This window comes from Setaria italica, chromosome VIII, assembly GCF_000263155.2.
Source record: "Setaria italica strain Yugu1 chromosome VIII, Setaria_italica_v2.0, whole genome shotgun sequence".
NCBI lineage: Eukaryota > Viridiplantae > Streptophyta > Magnoliopsida > Poales > Poaceae > Setaria > Setaria italica.
The window spans coordinates 2,455,712-2,470,714 of record NC_028457.1 but is presented as its reverse complement, the minus strand read 5'-3'; the positions used below and the strand labels follow the sequence as shown (position 1 = coordinate 2,470,714).

General features: G+C 46.4%; 1 protein-coding gene and 1 pseudogene across 1 annotated transcript; both read left to right on the top strand.

Annotated features, from left to right (window-relative positions):
- Window positions 1-457: 457 nt before the first annotated feature.
- Window positions 458-5,282, top strand: LOC101755237 (annotated as a pseudogene).
- A 7,376-nt stretch (window positions 5,283-12,658) lies between these two features.
- LOC101763072 (transcription repressor OFP8) lies at window positions 12,659-14,277 on the top strand. The gene has a single exon (XM_004978659.2). The coding sequence runs from the start codon at window positions 12,695-12,697 to the stop codon at window positions 13,646-13,648; it is 954 nt and encodes a 317-aa protein (XP_004978716.1). The 5' UTR covers window positions 12,659-12,694; the 3' UTR covers window positions 13,649-14,277.
- The last annotated feature ends 726 nt before the right edge of the window (window positions 14,278-15,003 follow it).

The window sequence follows — 15,003 nt, the reverse complement described above, 5'->3', positions numbered from 1 at the left end:
AAAGCGAGATTCTATGAGTTTGAAAGGTTGTAAAAAAGAAAATAAAATGCACCCGGCGGCCATGATCTCCCTAAATAAAATCTGTGCAGTACAAAAAGTGAGTAAACTTCCGGCAAGAATCAGGAAGAACATAACAAAAATATTTTAGATCAGAATCAAAATCTTGATATGCTACAGTGTACATCATATCAGCATTGTCTAAGACATCGTTGTCATCATTTTCTACTGGGTTTTCTTCCAGATTTACTTGCACACGCACAACACCCGCACTCATACCAGTGTTATGGTGATCATTATCAGTTGGACCAAAGAGACCTGAGGCAGACTGGCAGGCAACGGATCGAGCGAACTAATCAATTATAGAGTCTATTTGCTGTATATCTGTACCTGCCAACAAGAGGCTGTTTGAAAATATGCTCTCCAAACTGCGATGTTCTGAGAGCGCCGCTCGCCTGCGATGGAGGCTCTCCTGGTTCTCGATCAGCCGCTCGCCTGCTCCTGCCACCGCCGCTTCCGCTTGCTCCGCGCCGAGTCCGCCGGCGGCTGCAAGGGCTGCACTACCCCAGCCACGTCCAACAAAATTATTTGTTAGTTGTATATGCATATGACAATATATATTACATGAAAGTTGCAAATAAAGAGCAATAATTCATTAAGAACAAGGCCTCTCTCAGAGCTAGCATCACATCCGAAGACACGTAGCGACATCATCTCAGTTGACAATTGGTCATCTCAAATAAACCTTGCAACATTACCAAGGGAAGGATCCCCCAACATATTATAATTGGCCACGTGTATTAAATAACAAATCGGGACAATATCATTCATAGGTATCTCTGGACTGCCACAACACAACTTGCCAACAATTATGCACATTGTAATTGCAAGAATTTCAGTACCTAGAATGACTTTCAGAACTTCATGAATTATCTATGCACCCGATTATGATGATATTCTTCAGTGACGTGCTATATGTTCTCTTTTTAAAGGCACCACCAAAACCTGGTAGACAGATGAGGAGAAAATAAGCTGAAATTATACATAAACATGTATTTGGAATTGAAATTACATACTGAAGCACATGCATTATTATACTATATAAACATGCACTTGGAATTGTTAGGAATGAAAATAAATTATAGGGAGCTGATCCTAATATGAGGCTGTAATGGCTACTCATATCATGGCTATCAGGCATGAGTGCACTCGTGGTCTGAAAAGAAAAGTTTCATAACCAAGGTCTAAAACTGGTAAAACTCATCGGCTACATGGATCTGTAACAAAACGCAATGACTTTACTTTTTCATCGATAAAATTATGAGAGCATGAAACATTTCAGAGTTTAGCAAAGAACATGAGCTACCAGTTCAGAGTTTATTTGAAATCAACGGGGAAATTGTTCCAGAGTTATCCTCCTGCTTTCTTGCGTTGATCAATGCATCACAAAGGAAAATCAATTAAGATTCTCGCTTATAGATGTGCCTGCCGTACCTGCAGTATAGAAACAATTAATGAATTGGAATAATACAGCCAAGGGTCCCAATGGTTTTGCTGCATTCTGTCCGTTTTTTCAGAGAAGCATAACTGGAGCATTGGAGCTTACAAGGTCAAATCCAGAATCTTGCTAGTTTTAAAGTAATTAAGAAGAGGGATGAAGCTACAATGCCACACTTTGTAAATCGGAAAGGGTCTAAATCAAACACCATGACTAAATTAGTGTTCCTACAACTAATCACTAATCAGTGAGAACTGAGAAGCCAAATAAGGGCACAAAATCAGTGAGAACTGAGAAAGCCAAATTAGTGCATAGAATATATTTTTTGGCTATTGATTCAGTAAACTCCCTAAACACCGACCTCACCGCGCTGCTGGCCTTCAAATCCCAGCTATCCGATCCCCTTCGCCTCCTTGCCAACAACTGGACGAACCAGACGTCCTTCTGCCACTGGACCGGCGTGTTCTGCAGCCGGCGATGGCCACAGCGGGTCACCAAGCTCGAGCTGCCGGGTGTGCCTCTCCAAGGAGAGATCACACCGCTCCTTGGTAACCTTTCTTACATGTGCTTAACCTTACGGGCACAGGCCTTGCAGGCTCCGTCCCGAATGATCTTGGAAGACTGCCTCGCCTTATAGCTCTTGATCTTCGGAACAATAGTTTGTCAGGTACAATCCCAGCCGCTATAGGTAATCTCACGAGGCTCCAAACTCTTGATCTAGGTCTGAACCAACTGCGTGGATCAATTCCAAATGAGCTGCTAAGCCTACAGAATCTTAGAAACCTCTCTCTGGAAGCAAATTACCTCAGCGGCCAGCTACCGAACTTCTCATCCACAAGCATGCCTTCATTGATCTTCTTGTTGTGTAATAACAATAGTCTCTCTGGGCACATACCGCATAGTATTGGTTCCTTGTCCACGCTTCGACATTTGAACTTGAACTATAATCAACTCACCGGCCCAGCACCTCCTGCCATCTTCAACATGTCTAACCTTGAGAGGATGAATCTTCGAGAGAACAATCTGTACGGACCTTTACCCGGCAACGAAAGCTTCAAGCTCCCAATGTTGCAAGAGATAAGATTGTCTAGGAACAAATTCATGGGTCAGATTCCATTGGGACTGGCCTCATGCAAGCACCTCCAAATACTTTCGTTATATATAAATCTCTTCGTCGATGTTGTGCCGGCATGGTTGGCTCAGCTATCAGAGCTCACTTTTCTTCTTTTAGGCAACAACAACCTTGTTGGGCGCATCCCCAGTGAATTCGGCAACCTCACCGTGCTCCGACATCTTGATCTCGGAAGCTGCAACCTAAGTGGACAGATTCCGTTGGAACTGGGAAATTTGAGACAACTCACCCATCTACATCTTATGTCTAGTCAGCTGTGACAGGTTCCTTTCCAGCCTTCATTGGAAACCTATCTAATTTGGAGTATCTGGATTTATTCAAAAACCAGCTGACTGGACCAGTACCATCTACACTTGGAAACCATAGGTCCCTTTAAATTTGGTATTTTTCTATTATGTACAATCATCTCGAAGGAAACCTTGATTTTTTGGCCAGCCTTGGCAACTGTCGGCAGCTCCAGATACTTGCCAACAATAAATATGATTGATCTTTATTTCGCAGTTTGAACAATTGGTTGGTCGTCTCCCGAATTCATTTGCGAACCTTCAGATGTTAACCTACTTGAATTTTTCGCACAACTCCTTGGAGGATTCAATCCTGGATTCATTTCGCAGTTTGAACAATTTAGAAACATTGGACCTTTCTTCGAACAATCTTTCAGGTCCTATACCTAATTACCTCATAAACCTCACCTGCCTTTCTAATCTGAACCTCTCCTTTAATGAACTAGAAGGTCAGGTACCAAATGGTGGTTTTTTCTCAAACCTGACCTTGAAGTCCTTGATGGGGAATGTTCGGCTATGCGGAGGTCCTCCAAAACTAGGATTTTCACCGTGTCCACACAAGTCTCGTCGAACCTTTTGCCAAAACTTCCTGAAGTTTGTACTTGCTGCTGTCACAATAGCATTTTGTGCCATCACTATTTGCTTATACCTATTGAGAAGAAAGAGAATAAAGAAGCCAGATGTTAAAGCTTCTATTGATATGGCTGGTATGATTAGCCATAGGCCAGTTTCCTACTACGAAATCGTCCGTGCCACGGATACATTCAGCGAGGAAAATCTACTTGGGGTTGGAAGCTTTGGTAAAGTTTTCAAGGGCCAACTAGATGATGGTAAGATTTTCGCGATAAAAGTGTTCAGCATGCAAGTCGAGCAGGCCATGCAAAGTTTCGATGCTGAATGTAAGGCGCTGCGGATGGCCAGGCATCACAACCTCATAAGAATACTTAGCACTTGTTCCAACATGGATTTCAGAGCACTTGTGCTACAGTATATGCCTAACGGTAGCCTGGAGGAACACCTGCAGAATGAAAGCAGGCCTTGCATGGGATTCCTCACGAGGCTGGGCGTCATGCTAGGCGTGTCGATGGCGATGGAGTATCTGCACCATGGCCACCATGAGGTTGTCCTGCGCTGCGACTTAAAACCTAGCAATTTGCTATGAAGAGATGACTGCTCATGTGGCGGACTTCGGCATCGCCAAGTTACTCTTAGGAGACAACACTTCCATGATTTCAGTAAGTATGCCAGGGACAATTGGAAACATGGCGCCAGGTATAGTTGATCGCATCATTTTGGAGCCACTTTTTTCTTTTGCAATACATATGCGGTCCTTCTTTCTCATATCACATTACCCTTAAGTTATTCAAAGCTTTCTATGACAGAATTTGCGTTCATGGGAAAGGCGTCACGGAAGAGCGATGTGTTCAGCTTCGGAATCATGCTGCTCGAGGTCTTTACCGGGAAGAGGCCTACGGATCTCATGTTTGTGGAAGGATTGAGCTTGAGACGGTGGATCTCTCAAGCGTTTCCAGCAAGGCCCATAGACATTGCAGATGCCAGGCTATGGCAAGATGAAGAAATCCGACGCATTTGCTTTGATCACCAGACCGACAGTGCTATGGATCTTCGTCGACTAGCTCTAGTAACAGCATTCTCGCATCGGTATTTGAGATGGGCCTTACGTGTTCGAGCGAGTCAATTGGGCAGAGGATGGCCATGAATGATGTAGTCGCGAAGCTCCAGGACATCAAGAAGGATTATTTTGCGTCAGTGCGGGCAACGCAGAGGTCTCAAACATACTAGATCACCAATCAATTTATGTACACGTGAGACTGCGTATGGATCCCGTTAGTGTTACTAGTTTAGATCATTCGGTATATGATGTGTCTTTCATGGTTTATACTGAATAATTTAGCAGAGTCTGTAAATGATTCTGGATGCATGTTGTATCCCGTAACTGTTACCGACGGCTGCTGTTGTGACTTGTGAGAGAGAACGCGCTACTGGAAACTGGCATGGGCCGTTACGTGTTTGAAATCCTCGCACTGGGGGGCCGGCGGTGCGGGTTCGGTTATGGGGGAGGAGATTCGACCTCTATCCCGCCGATTCCAGCTAACCAGCATGGGCTGAAAATTACATAGGTTGGAATCATTGTCTATGCACTTGGGTGCTAATTTTTGAGGTGGAGCCAGAAACAATCAAAGATTCAAAGCCTTTTTCTGTCTTCTGGCATGCATCTACCTGCTGCTGTGTGTGCCCTGTGTGCATCAGGAATCAGGATGATCCAGTCATCCAGGCCTGCCGCCTGCCTCCAGTTACACTTGCCCAAGCAAGTGGTAAACCTGTCAGAGGCCACATTCAGTCACCATGAATGATCACCCGCCAATGAGATTTCATTTACTTCCTCTCCTTACTCCTGCTACATATTGATCACTTCTGCTCCTAGGTCACGCCTTTGTCAGTTAAAACGGATGGTAAACTGCTCAGCATTTATCAGTTTAGCGAAGCGTATATAGGCCGTGTGCTCCAGTAAAACTAAGGCAGCGGCGCAGTAATTCTCATTCTCATTCAGTAAGTGGCATTCGGTGCGCTAAGTCACCTGGCCGATGCGCTAGTACAAAGTCATCGTCTGTTTGCTGAATAAGAACTTTTATTCGACCCATGTTCCTGCACTGCAAACGTTGCACCAGGAATCGATCTGAACGAAGATGAGCCATAGACCATAGGTGCAGCGAGGATGCCAGGCGCAGAAATCTACAATTCTTTACCCCCAATGATGACTGGTGCAGAATTCAACATATCTGGTCACATAAACACTAGACTTAGCCTACTAGATTCAGAAAAAAAAAATACAGTGCTTTGTATTCTGAAAGATTGTCAGGATTCAGAAAATAATATCAAGCAGTGCTTCTGTAGTGTAAACGAAGATGGCAGGAAAACAATGCAAGGCTCACATCCACAGCTCGACGACGCATCAAATTGCTGCACACAGTGGTGGTTGGGGCGATGGAGAGTTACCAATACCATCTGCAAAGGCATTCAAGAGTATAGCAGCAAAGGATCGACGCAACAGTGCCGTACTAGGGGGTAAATGCGGAGGCTGCCTGAAGATGCTTTCCAAGTTGCACCAGGCCCGGGATCTTCGGACAAATTTTACACCCTGCTGGCCCTGCTGCTCGCTCTGCGACTGCGAGCCCTGAATCTGAATGACGACTGACGTCCCTCTGCTTAGTATATTTCCGTGCTGATTTCTGTGTGGTAGATTTCTTCCTCTTTTTTTTTTCCAGCAACATTAGCATGCAGGCTCACCTGAGCCATCATCACTCATGGCGCTGCTAAGGAGACCTTATGATTTCAGGCGCAGACGAACGGCCGTATAACTTCAGTCGCGGGAAATTTACAATGTCTGTAGTGTAAGAGTACAAGCGTGCGTGGGGAACACTTGATCTTCCGTTCTCGGCTGCATGGCAAATTGGCGATGGCGATGGCGATGGCGATGGCATCGTATTATACGACGTCGTGCACCGTGTCACAGAAAGACAAAACTAATGACCCCCACAGCATAGAGCTGTCACTCTCCCATCGAATATAGGTAGATCTATCCCATGCCCTGGTTTTTAGGTGAAACGTTGGCAAATGCAGGCAGGGTCACCTGGGTGTCTCATGCATGCATGGGCTTTCTGATCGGGAAACGTCATGGTTATTTTCCAGGCGCATCAGGCGCACGGTCACGCGCGGGCAGATCTGATCTCGCCGTGCTTATCCATTATTATTACCGCCACCAAGCTTTGGCCCGGGCAGAGCAGGGGACATCCTGCGGATCCAGCCCGTGAGGTTAGGAGAAGTTCTCTCTTCTTCTCCTTCCTTCCCATCCCTTACCTCCTTCTTCCTTCTTTCTAGAAAAATCAAGAAGGAGCTAAGGGAGCTCCATTGTTCGAGTGGCGGTACAAAGAATTTGAGCCCCGCTTGCCCCACCGCTAGAGCTGTCCCCGTCGAACGAGCAATATTCCTTCCGTAAAAGTTCAGTAGACGGGAAAAAAAGGCTTTGATCCGTTTCCATAGAATTTAAAATACATCGAATGGAAGCTGAAACTTTGAGTAGTATCAAATTAAAATCAAACGGAGCATAATCAAAACGCATTCATTGACAACCTTTTTAGATCTATGTTCGGAAAGGCCAATGATGCTGCCGGCCTGATCGACTCTCAGTGACGAGAGAGTGTCGGAGCACAAAAAACGTGCTACAAGAAGCCGCGCCTGGTTGCGCAATTCTCACGGAGAATGTTCAGCGGGTTGCGCGCTGCGTGCGTCCGTGCATGCAGGCGGCCGGCCGGGATAAACGACGACGCCGGCCGTCGGTCGAGCGCCCTGCGCACATGTGATGGTCGGCCGGTCGATGCGAGCTGCCGTACGGTGATCTTGTTCTCGGACAGCAATGATGCACGGGCTTGCTACCAAATTGGAGGAGGATCAGCGAGCAAAACCGCCATGATTACAGTCGACCAAGGTTAACGTAAACTCGTACGTATGCACTGAGCAAAACTACAGGGATCAGCTGCTCACAACACAACCATGATTCCATTGCTTAGATGAGTTTGTGGTGAAAACAAGAGTTTCACCGCGTGAGGGAGAACGGGAGGATGGATGGGCCTGGGCGGCTGGGCCGGTGCCGGACGACGATGCCTGGCAGCCTGGCCCAGCTCGTACCGTAGCTATCCATCCGCGGCGGCGAGTGCTGCTGTTGCAGTGACAGTGATGGTGGATGGAGCCGCTGCCAAAACCCTGTGCTGCTGCCTGAATCTGAATCCGATGATGAATGCCGCAGGCCCCAGCAGCCACTGCCCCACTGCCACCGTAGCAGCCTAGCAGGGGAGAGAGCAGCCACCCAGGGCCGGCCCCACCGCCTGACACGCTTTGACTACTGGTCCAAATCCTCGCCCCTGCTGCTGACGCATGAATACTACTGCACAGTGGATGCTCTATGCCACCGTGCACGTACGATCCTGGACTACGCGCGTCACGCCGTACGCGTGTGCTGCTCACCGTGACCGTAACTCCGTAAGATGTACAGCTAGCTACAGCTTATTGGGAGTTATGCTCGATCAGATCCTCAGACTGTGGCACAATTACAAATCTTAGCGTAGAAATATTGCAAGCTCTAGCTAGTATCCTAACTAACGGACTTGCGTGCAAATGTTTCCACGTTTTTCCGTTGGATAAACTACGTAGCTGCGCAGCTGGTGAGCCTAGTATCGGAGGACGAGCAGCGATCGATCATGATCGCGACGCCGACCCCGATATGGAGGGGAGGGGACCGGCCGGATTGCATTCGACCTCGGATCCCGATGCGGGGGGGTTAAACTCTCGCCAGCTGGCCGGCCGGCCTTCTTCCTCGCCGCGCTCTGCCGCTCTCGACTGCTGGAGTGGAAGTCCGATCCGGGCCCGCCGCCGTCCGGGTCCGATCCTATCCCGGCCGGTATGCGTTCGTACGCCTACGGACCAGGGCGTACAGCATCTCTCGCTGGTGGTGCACAGTAGTGTCTCCTGCTCTGGCCTACCTATCACTACCTGGTACGTACGCCAGGTGCGGCTGACGGCATGATCTATATCTATCCACAGCGGCATCAATCTCGACGGGCCGGTGATCCGTGTAAGATTTTCGATCGGTGGACTGGTAGATGCATGGATACAAGTTTATAGGGTTCCGACCTAGCTTCATATGGAACTCACACATTGTTTATATAGGACCCGCATATTATTAGGTGGGATCCACCGTACATTTGAGTGGGTTCCATAACCTTTTATAAAAAAATATCTACTTATTTAGCATGAAAAATATAAAATATCATTATTTTCCTATATATAAAAATAATAACTAAACTTTGTACATTAATTTTGGGCTTTGCTTCCACTACATAAACTCGCAAACTGAGCATAGTAAGATAATATTTCATTATTATTTGAGGTTAACATCTTTCGTATAGGCGCGCATCGCCTGATAACTATCATGTCATTATTGTTGCAGTTTACATGTATTGTCAATCTATATTAGTATGCATGTTAATGGAAAGCTCTCCTATGTACTAGCGTCAAATTAGGTTTAAGTCTAGCATGTACTAATCATTGGCTACATAATACATGCTGAGATGAACAAACCGTCATGTCATGTCGAACGCATAAAGACCGAAGTAAATAACAACCATGTATAGTGGGCACACTCAAAAGACACCTAATAAATTATTTTCTCTGCAAATCCAACATAGTAGACGTGTGGTTGAAAAATTACCAGATGCTGCATCCAGCAACATTTTTTTCTGAAGACGTGTACCCAGGTCGTGATGTGTGGACGAATCACGCTCCTTTGTTTATGAAAGAAGCCAACAAACGATTGGTCAGTAGAGTATCCAGTATCCAGTTGTACCATGAAGTGAGCTACCATCACAAAAATTAAATAAAAATGCTACAAAGAAAAGGAAAGCTCGCAGCCTCCCACTAACCAAGTGGAGTGGATATCATTATCAATAAAGACGAAAGGAAAAAAGAATAAAAGATTGTACGTCATCTTGTAAATCAGGAGAAAAAAATAATTAAAAAGAACATGTATGGTAACCAAACTTCGTGGGAAGATTTTTCGTTGAGAGCTGCAAAGACTTTCCCCCCTCAGCTCAGTATCGTAAACTTATGAAATATGTTCGGAATATTTTCCAAATCATACGCAGTAAGTGTTTTCCTTGTAAGTTCAAATGCTTAATGTAATGAATTGACTTACTTGAAACGTAACTATTAGAAAAGAGCACACAACAAAACTATGTTTTTCAGCTGTCAATAACTAGCTTGCATAGTCTTGGAAGCTGGTCAGTCTTATGCACAATTTCATTGCACTGTTGCTAAAATAGTCATGTTGGTAACTAAGTCTGGTTGGTGTTATGAAGATGAAATTTAAATCTCATGTGTCCTTTAGAATGACCATATATCAAGTTAGCAAATTTTTTTGCTGACGTGGTATAGAATTTAATGCTTATGAAACTCTTTATGAAAATCCATTGAAACTAGCCTTAGTCCATTCTTGGTGAGAGCTTCATTCTCATTAAATGAGATAACACATAAGCGAAACCAGTGGCATGACAAGGAAGTTATGGAAAGAGAGGGAGTAGATGAGTTCCATTATCATTTAATGCCTATGAAATTCTCTATGAAAATCCATTGAGGCTAGCCTTAATCCATTATTCTTGGTGAGAGGTTCATTCTCATTAATAGTAGAATTTTTTTTAACGAACTACTTGCAGTAAATATAATTAATTATAATGGCCCTCTGATCTCCCGAGCCCCTCCTCCTCTGATCGGTCGATCTCTCTTAGGGCCGCTAGTGGGGCGGGATGAAATGGGTTTTATGGGGTGGGTTGTGATGCGGGATGTATTTTTGAATGGATTAAAATGGATTTTAGTATCTAACGGGTTGGGACGGGTTGGGTATATCACAAATACGGGTTGGAGCGGGTTGGAAGTGGTTTTTTATTTGAGTTTGTATGGGTTTAACTCATAGGTTTAACTTTCAGATTTCGGCTCTTGACGTGGGGCCTATATGTAGATTTAGTCACAATACTTTGCACAAGGTAGTGGACTATCAAATTAATTCATCTCCAGCAAATTTTGATCAATTTCTAAAATTTTAAAGTGTGAACGCGAGGTTTAGTTCTAGGGTTCGGCTCTTGACGTGGGGCCACGATATAAGTCCAGCCGCACTACTTTGCACAAAGTAGCGGACTGCAAACTAATTCAACTGCAATAAATTTCGGTCAATTTCTCTAAAATTTTAAGGTGTGAACGCGATGTTTTAGTTTTATGGTCTGACTCTTGACGCGGGGCTCACATATAAGTCCAGCCGCACTACTTTGCACAAGGTAGTGGGCTGTCAATTCAAGTGCAACAAATTTCGATCAATTTCTCCAAAATTTTAAAGTGTGAATGCAAAGTTTTAGTTTTAGGGTCGGACTCTTGACGCGGAGCCCACTTATAAGTTCAGCCACAGTACTTTGTACAAAGTAGCGAACTATCAAACTAATTCAATTGTAACAAATTTCGGTGGATTTCTCTAAAATTATAAGGTGTGAACACGAGTTTTAGTTTTAGGGTCTGACTCTTGATGCGGGGCCCAGATATAAGTCTAGCCGCATTACTTCTCACAAAGTAGTGGACTGTCAAATTAATTTATCTGCAACAAATTTCAGACAATTTCTCTAAACTTTTAAGGTATGAACACGAGGTTTGTATAAACTTATAGGTTCATGTACCAAATCCACGGGTTATATCAATTTGTGGGGCGGATTGGATTGGGTTTACACTTCTATTATGGAGCGGGACGGGGTGGGTGAATGAGTTAATTTATTGCGGGTTAGGACGGATTTCAACCCATTAACAGGCCTAATCTCTCTCTCGTCTGTCGTCTCGTCACAGAGGTACGTACGTAGCTACTGCCTCACTTTGCGTAGAAACATCGTAACAAACCATTCATGATCATCGACCTCACGGTAAAAGAACCATAAATCCAGCGAGTACGTACGTTTATCGCACGGTAAGTGCAATAAATAAAACTCCCTTGCGTACCAGCCGATCCTTGGCTTGCGGGTTTCGGGGCCGTAGCGTGTAGACCTCGACGGCCATCAGAGAAGAAGTCGCTAATTGCCCCTGTCGCTAGCTGCCGCGCCCCTGTTCCCCATCACAGCCACGTACGCGCGCTTGATGTGATCCCCATCACAGCCGATCTGTCTAGTTCATGCTCCCCTTTCGACTAGTTTATATACGCGGCCTTATCGATTCATCACCGATGTGGCAATTAATCGCCGACCGCGTTAGTTGTGTCACCTTGGAAATTTTAAACGGGAATACGAAAGAGGTTTTCTCAAGCGTTGACGAGAATACTATTTTGTAATACATGTGAAACATGTTCGACGAAGGAAATACGTTACGAAGATCACTGACCACCGCCCCGTATCGCACTAAATACATAAAATATAAGAAATAAAATGGGTTAGCCATCCATGTGCTAATCGATCGATGTGATAACTGATGATGACACGAAGCATAATTGGTTGCACGATATGAGATTGTACTCCTATACATGCGATTCATTGGGAACGTGTATGTGAAGTAAGTGATCCCTCAACATGAGATGGTAATGATAATATACATACATGACGTCCAGTATCAAGTAATTTTCCTTTCTTTTTTTTTTTGGAGTTTGAGACAGCTAGTGCCTTTTTTTAAACAAAATGAAATTTGTATGCGTTCCTAGTTGATAGATGCGGCCCGAAAAATTACCTTTACCATTTTTTTAAACTATATATGTAACTCGAGTAATGTTTTCTGTGTTCCAACTTCCATTGCAAGTAGCGCAGGGTTCTACTGGTTGGGAACACAAGAATTCCACAAGAAATAGCCGGCTCACTTGCGAGGTAAATTAAAAAGGAGGTTCGTCAATCGTTGGGAAATGATCGAGCCGTAATTTGTTTCCCATGACTTGAAACAACTGCACCGATCCTACTAGCAGCGTACCTGCAAGCTAATTCTTGTCCTTTCTAGGTTTTACAACTCCGTATGCATTGCCAAGAGCAAGAAATTGCTAGAGGGCTACAGTAAGACCAGCAGATAGGACGGTCAAAGTCAATCCATTGGGGCAGCAGGGGTAATCCGCCACCTCGTCAAATCATCAAGTATACACATATATATATATAAACCACAGACGCTCCCTCTTGCCTTATCGCCATCGCACACTTGCATAGTTGCATGCAAGGCAGGCAGCAGCCACATTTCAAGTTGCAGCTCCACCTCCACGCACACACACACACCGTGCAAGCAACTACTCCAAGAGTACCAGGCCCAACAGCAGCTACACAGCTAGAGCACACACACCATCCGCTCCCAGCGTTTACCGGCCGGCCGGCGATGTCAACCAGGGCGCGCGGAGGAGGCGGTGGCGGCGGGAGGCAGTTCCCGGTGGGGCGGCGCCGGTACGTGCCGGTGGTGGACGCCGGGTGCGGGTGCCGCCCGCGCCGGCCGAGGCTGCTCAGCCTGCCGTCCTTCCTCAAGCCGTGCCAGCTGGGAGGTAACAATAATAACAAGGCGGCGGCGCGGAGGGGCGGCTCCGGCGGCGAGCAGTACTCGTCGTGCGCGTCCACATCGACGGCGGCCTCCTTCTCGTCCTCGTCGGCCGCCACGCGCAGCACCGGCTACTCGTCGGCCAACTCCTCCGACTACTACTACCACCACCACCCCTCCTCGCACGTCCTCTACGGAGACGCCGCGGCCGCCGCCAAGCAACAACAGGAGGCGCCGCCGTCTCCGCGCCCCAAGCAGCAGCAGGCGACCAAGGCGGCGCCGGCGCCGGCGGGCAAGAGGCAGCTGAAGGCGGCTAAGACGAAGAAGAAGAGGTACGAGAAGACGGCGGGGCCGGAGGGGGACGGCGTGGGCGTGGCGGTGGAGAAGGAGTCGTCGGACCCGCGCGCGGACTTCCGCGACAGCATGGTGCAGATGGTGGTGGAGATGGGGCTGTGCGACTGGGACGGCCTCCGCGGCATGCTCCGCCGCCTCCTCGCCCTCAACGCGCCGCGCCACCACGCCGCCATCCTCACCGCCTTCGCCGAGGTCTGCACGCAGCTCGCCGGCGCCGCCGCTGCCGCCGCGGCCCCTCCTCCTTCCCACCAGCACTCGCCGCCGGCGTACCACCAGTACCGGCTGTGACCACAGCGTCGACCTCCCTGTATGCTGCCCCCCTTGAGATCCTGCTGCTGCTGTAATGGACCTAGCTGGTGACAGGATCTCATCTCCGAGGAAAAGGATCAGCAGCACAGGCAGCAGCTAGCTGCAAGTACAAATTAACTGGTTAATCAAAAAAAATTAAGCTAAGCACATATCGTAATTAATAAAGTGGTGTGCTAGATCAATCAGACTACCATGTCGTTTGTTTTGAGTATGTAGTTGAGTTGATGCTGCTTTTGGTTTATTTCCTACCGTAGTTTTTAGTACGTAACTCTAGTCTTTGCACTAGTGCTCCCAAAGTTTACATTTTTACAGTTAGAATCTAGTGAGGCTGCTAGCTGTACATGTGGTTGCTTGTGTTTGTGCATGGCCTTTGGTTTTGCACGAAGGTCATCCATCCATCCATCATAGACCATTGGTGTGGAAGTGGTAGGATTATTCGTCGAGTCTACCGATCTGTAGCTGTACTGTGTACACGTATGTGTGTGCGCGTGTGACTTGCTGAATCTGTACGTGTTCAAAACTGGACCTGGTTTTGATATATGATGCTAGTCAATGAGATTAGCTGCAGTAGCGTTCTACTACTACTAATTGATTATTTTACATGGCAATTCTTCTCTTCTACGGAACACATGGATGGCGTAGTTGAAATGAAATGCTATGTGGCGTCCGTCTTTGCCGCCTGACGCACATGTGTGGCGGATGCTGGTGAGGGGGGTGCTTTCATACTACACAATGCCTAGTCACTAGGGGCATGTACTGCATGGCTTCGTTATCACGCCACGTCATCGTATTACAAGCCTGCAGTCTGGTGGGTTTTTTTTCTTTGACTTGTTTGTAACTGCTATTTCGTTGAGGTTGAAAGAGTGTCGTTTCGGATGTGGCACCATGGTCACGGGCAAAGACATCATTTTCTGGCAACTGTTGCTGCTAATGCAAAATTTCGCGAAACATAGCGAGGGTGTAGTAATCGAAATTAAATTTTATAAGGTATAGCACTTTTTAGAAGAAGAAAAAAGTTCAATTCAGCTTCAATCAATTAATAAAAGCAATCAAATAAGAAACTGGTGGGGTACGGCGGCCAAAGTTTAAGCATGTTTGACTGTTTCAGGCAGCACAAAACTGCCACGGGAGGGGTAAAATCGATGGTGAGGCGACCTGCATATTGAAAGGCCTCAACTTCCGGTTGATCATTGGAGCACTAAAAGAGTCAGGAACAGATCGATCTAGGCTGGCAGCGATTGTTCAGGATTGCAGGGAGTTGATGGTGGAGCTTGGTCAGGTAAAGATGCCCAAGGGAACGAGAGATCAGAACAAGATAGCTCATGAACTTGCAC

What these genes read in the sequence shown, in the direction of transcription:
- LOC101763072 (XM_004978659.2), top strand. Translation starts at nt 12,695, where the DNA reads ATGCAAGGCAGGCAGCAGCCACATTTCAAGTTGCAGCTCCACCTCCAC.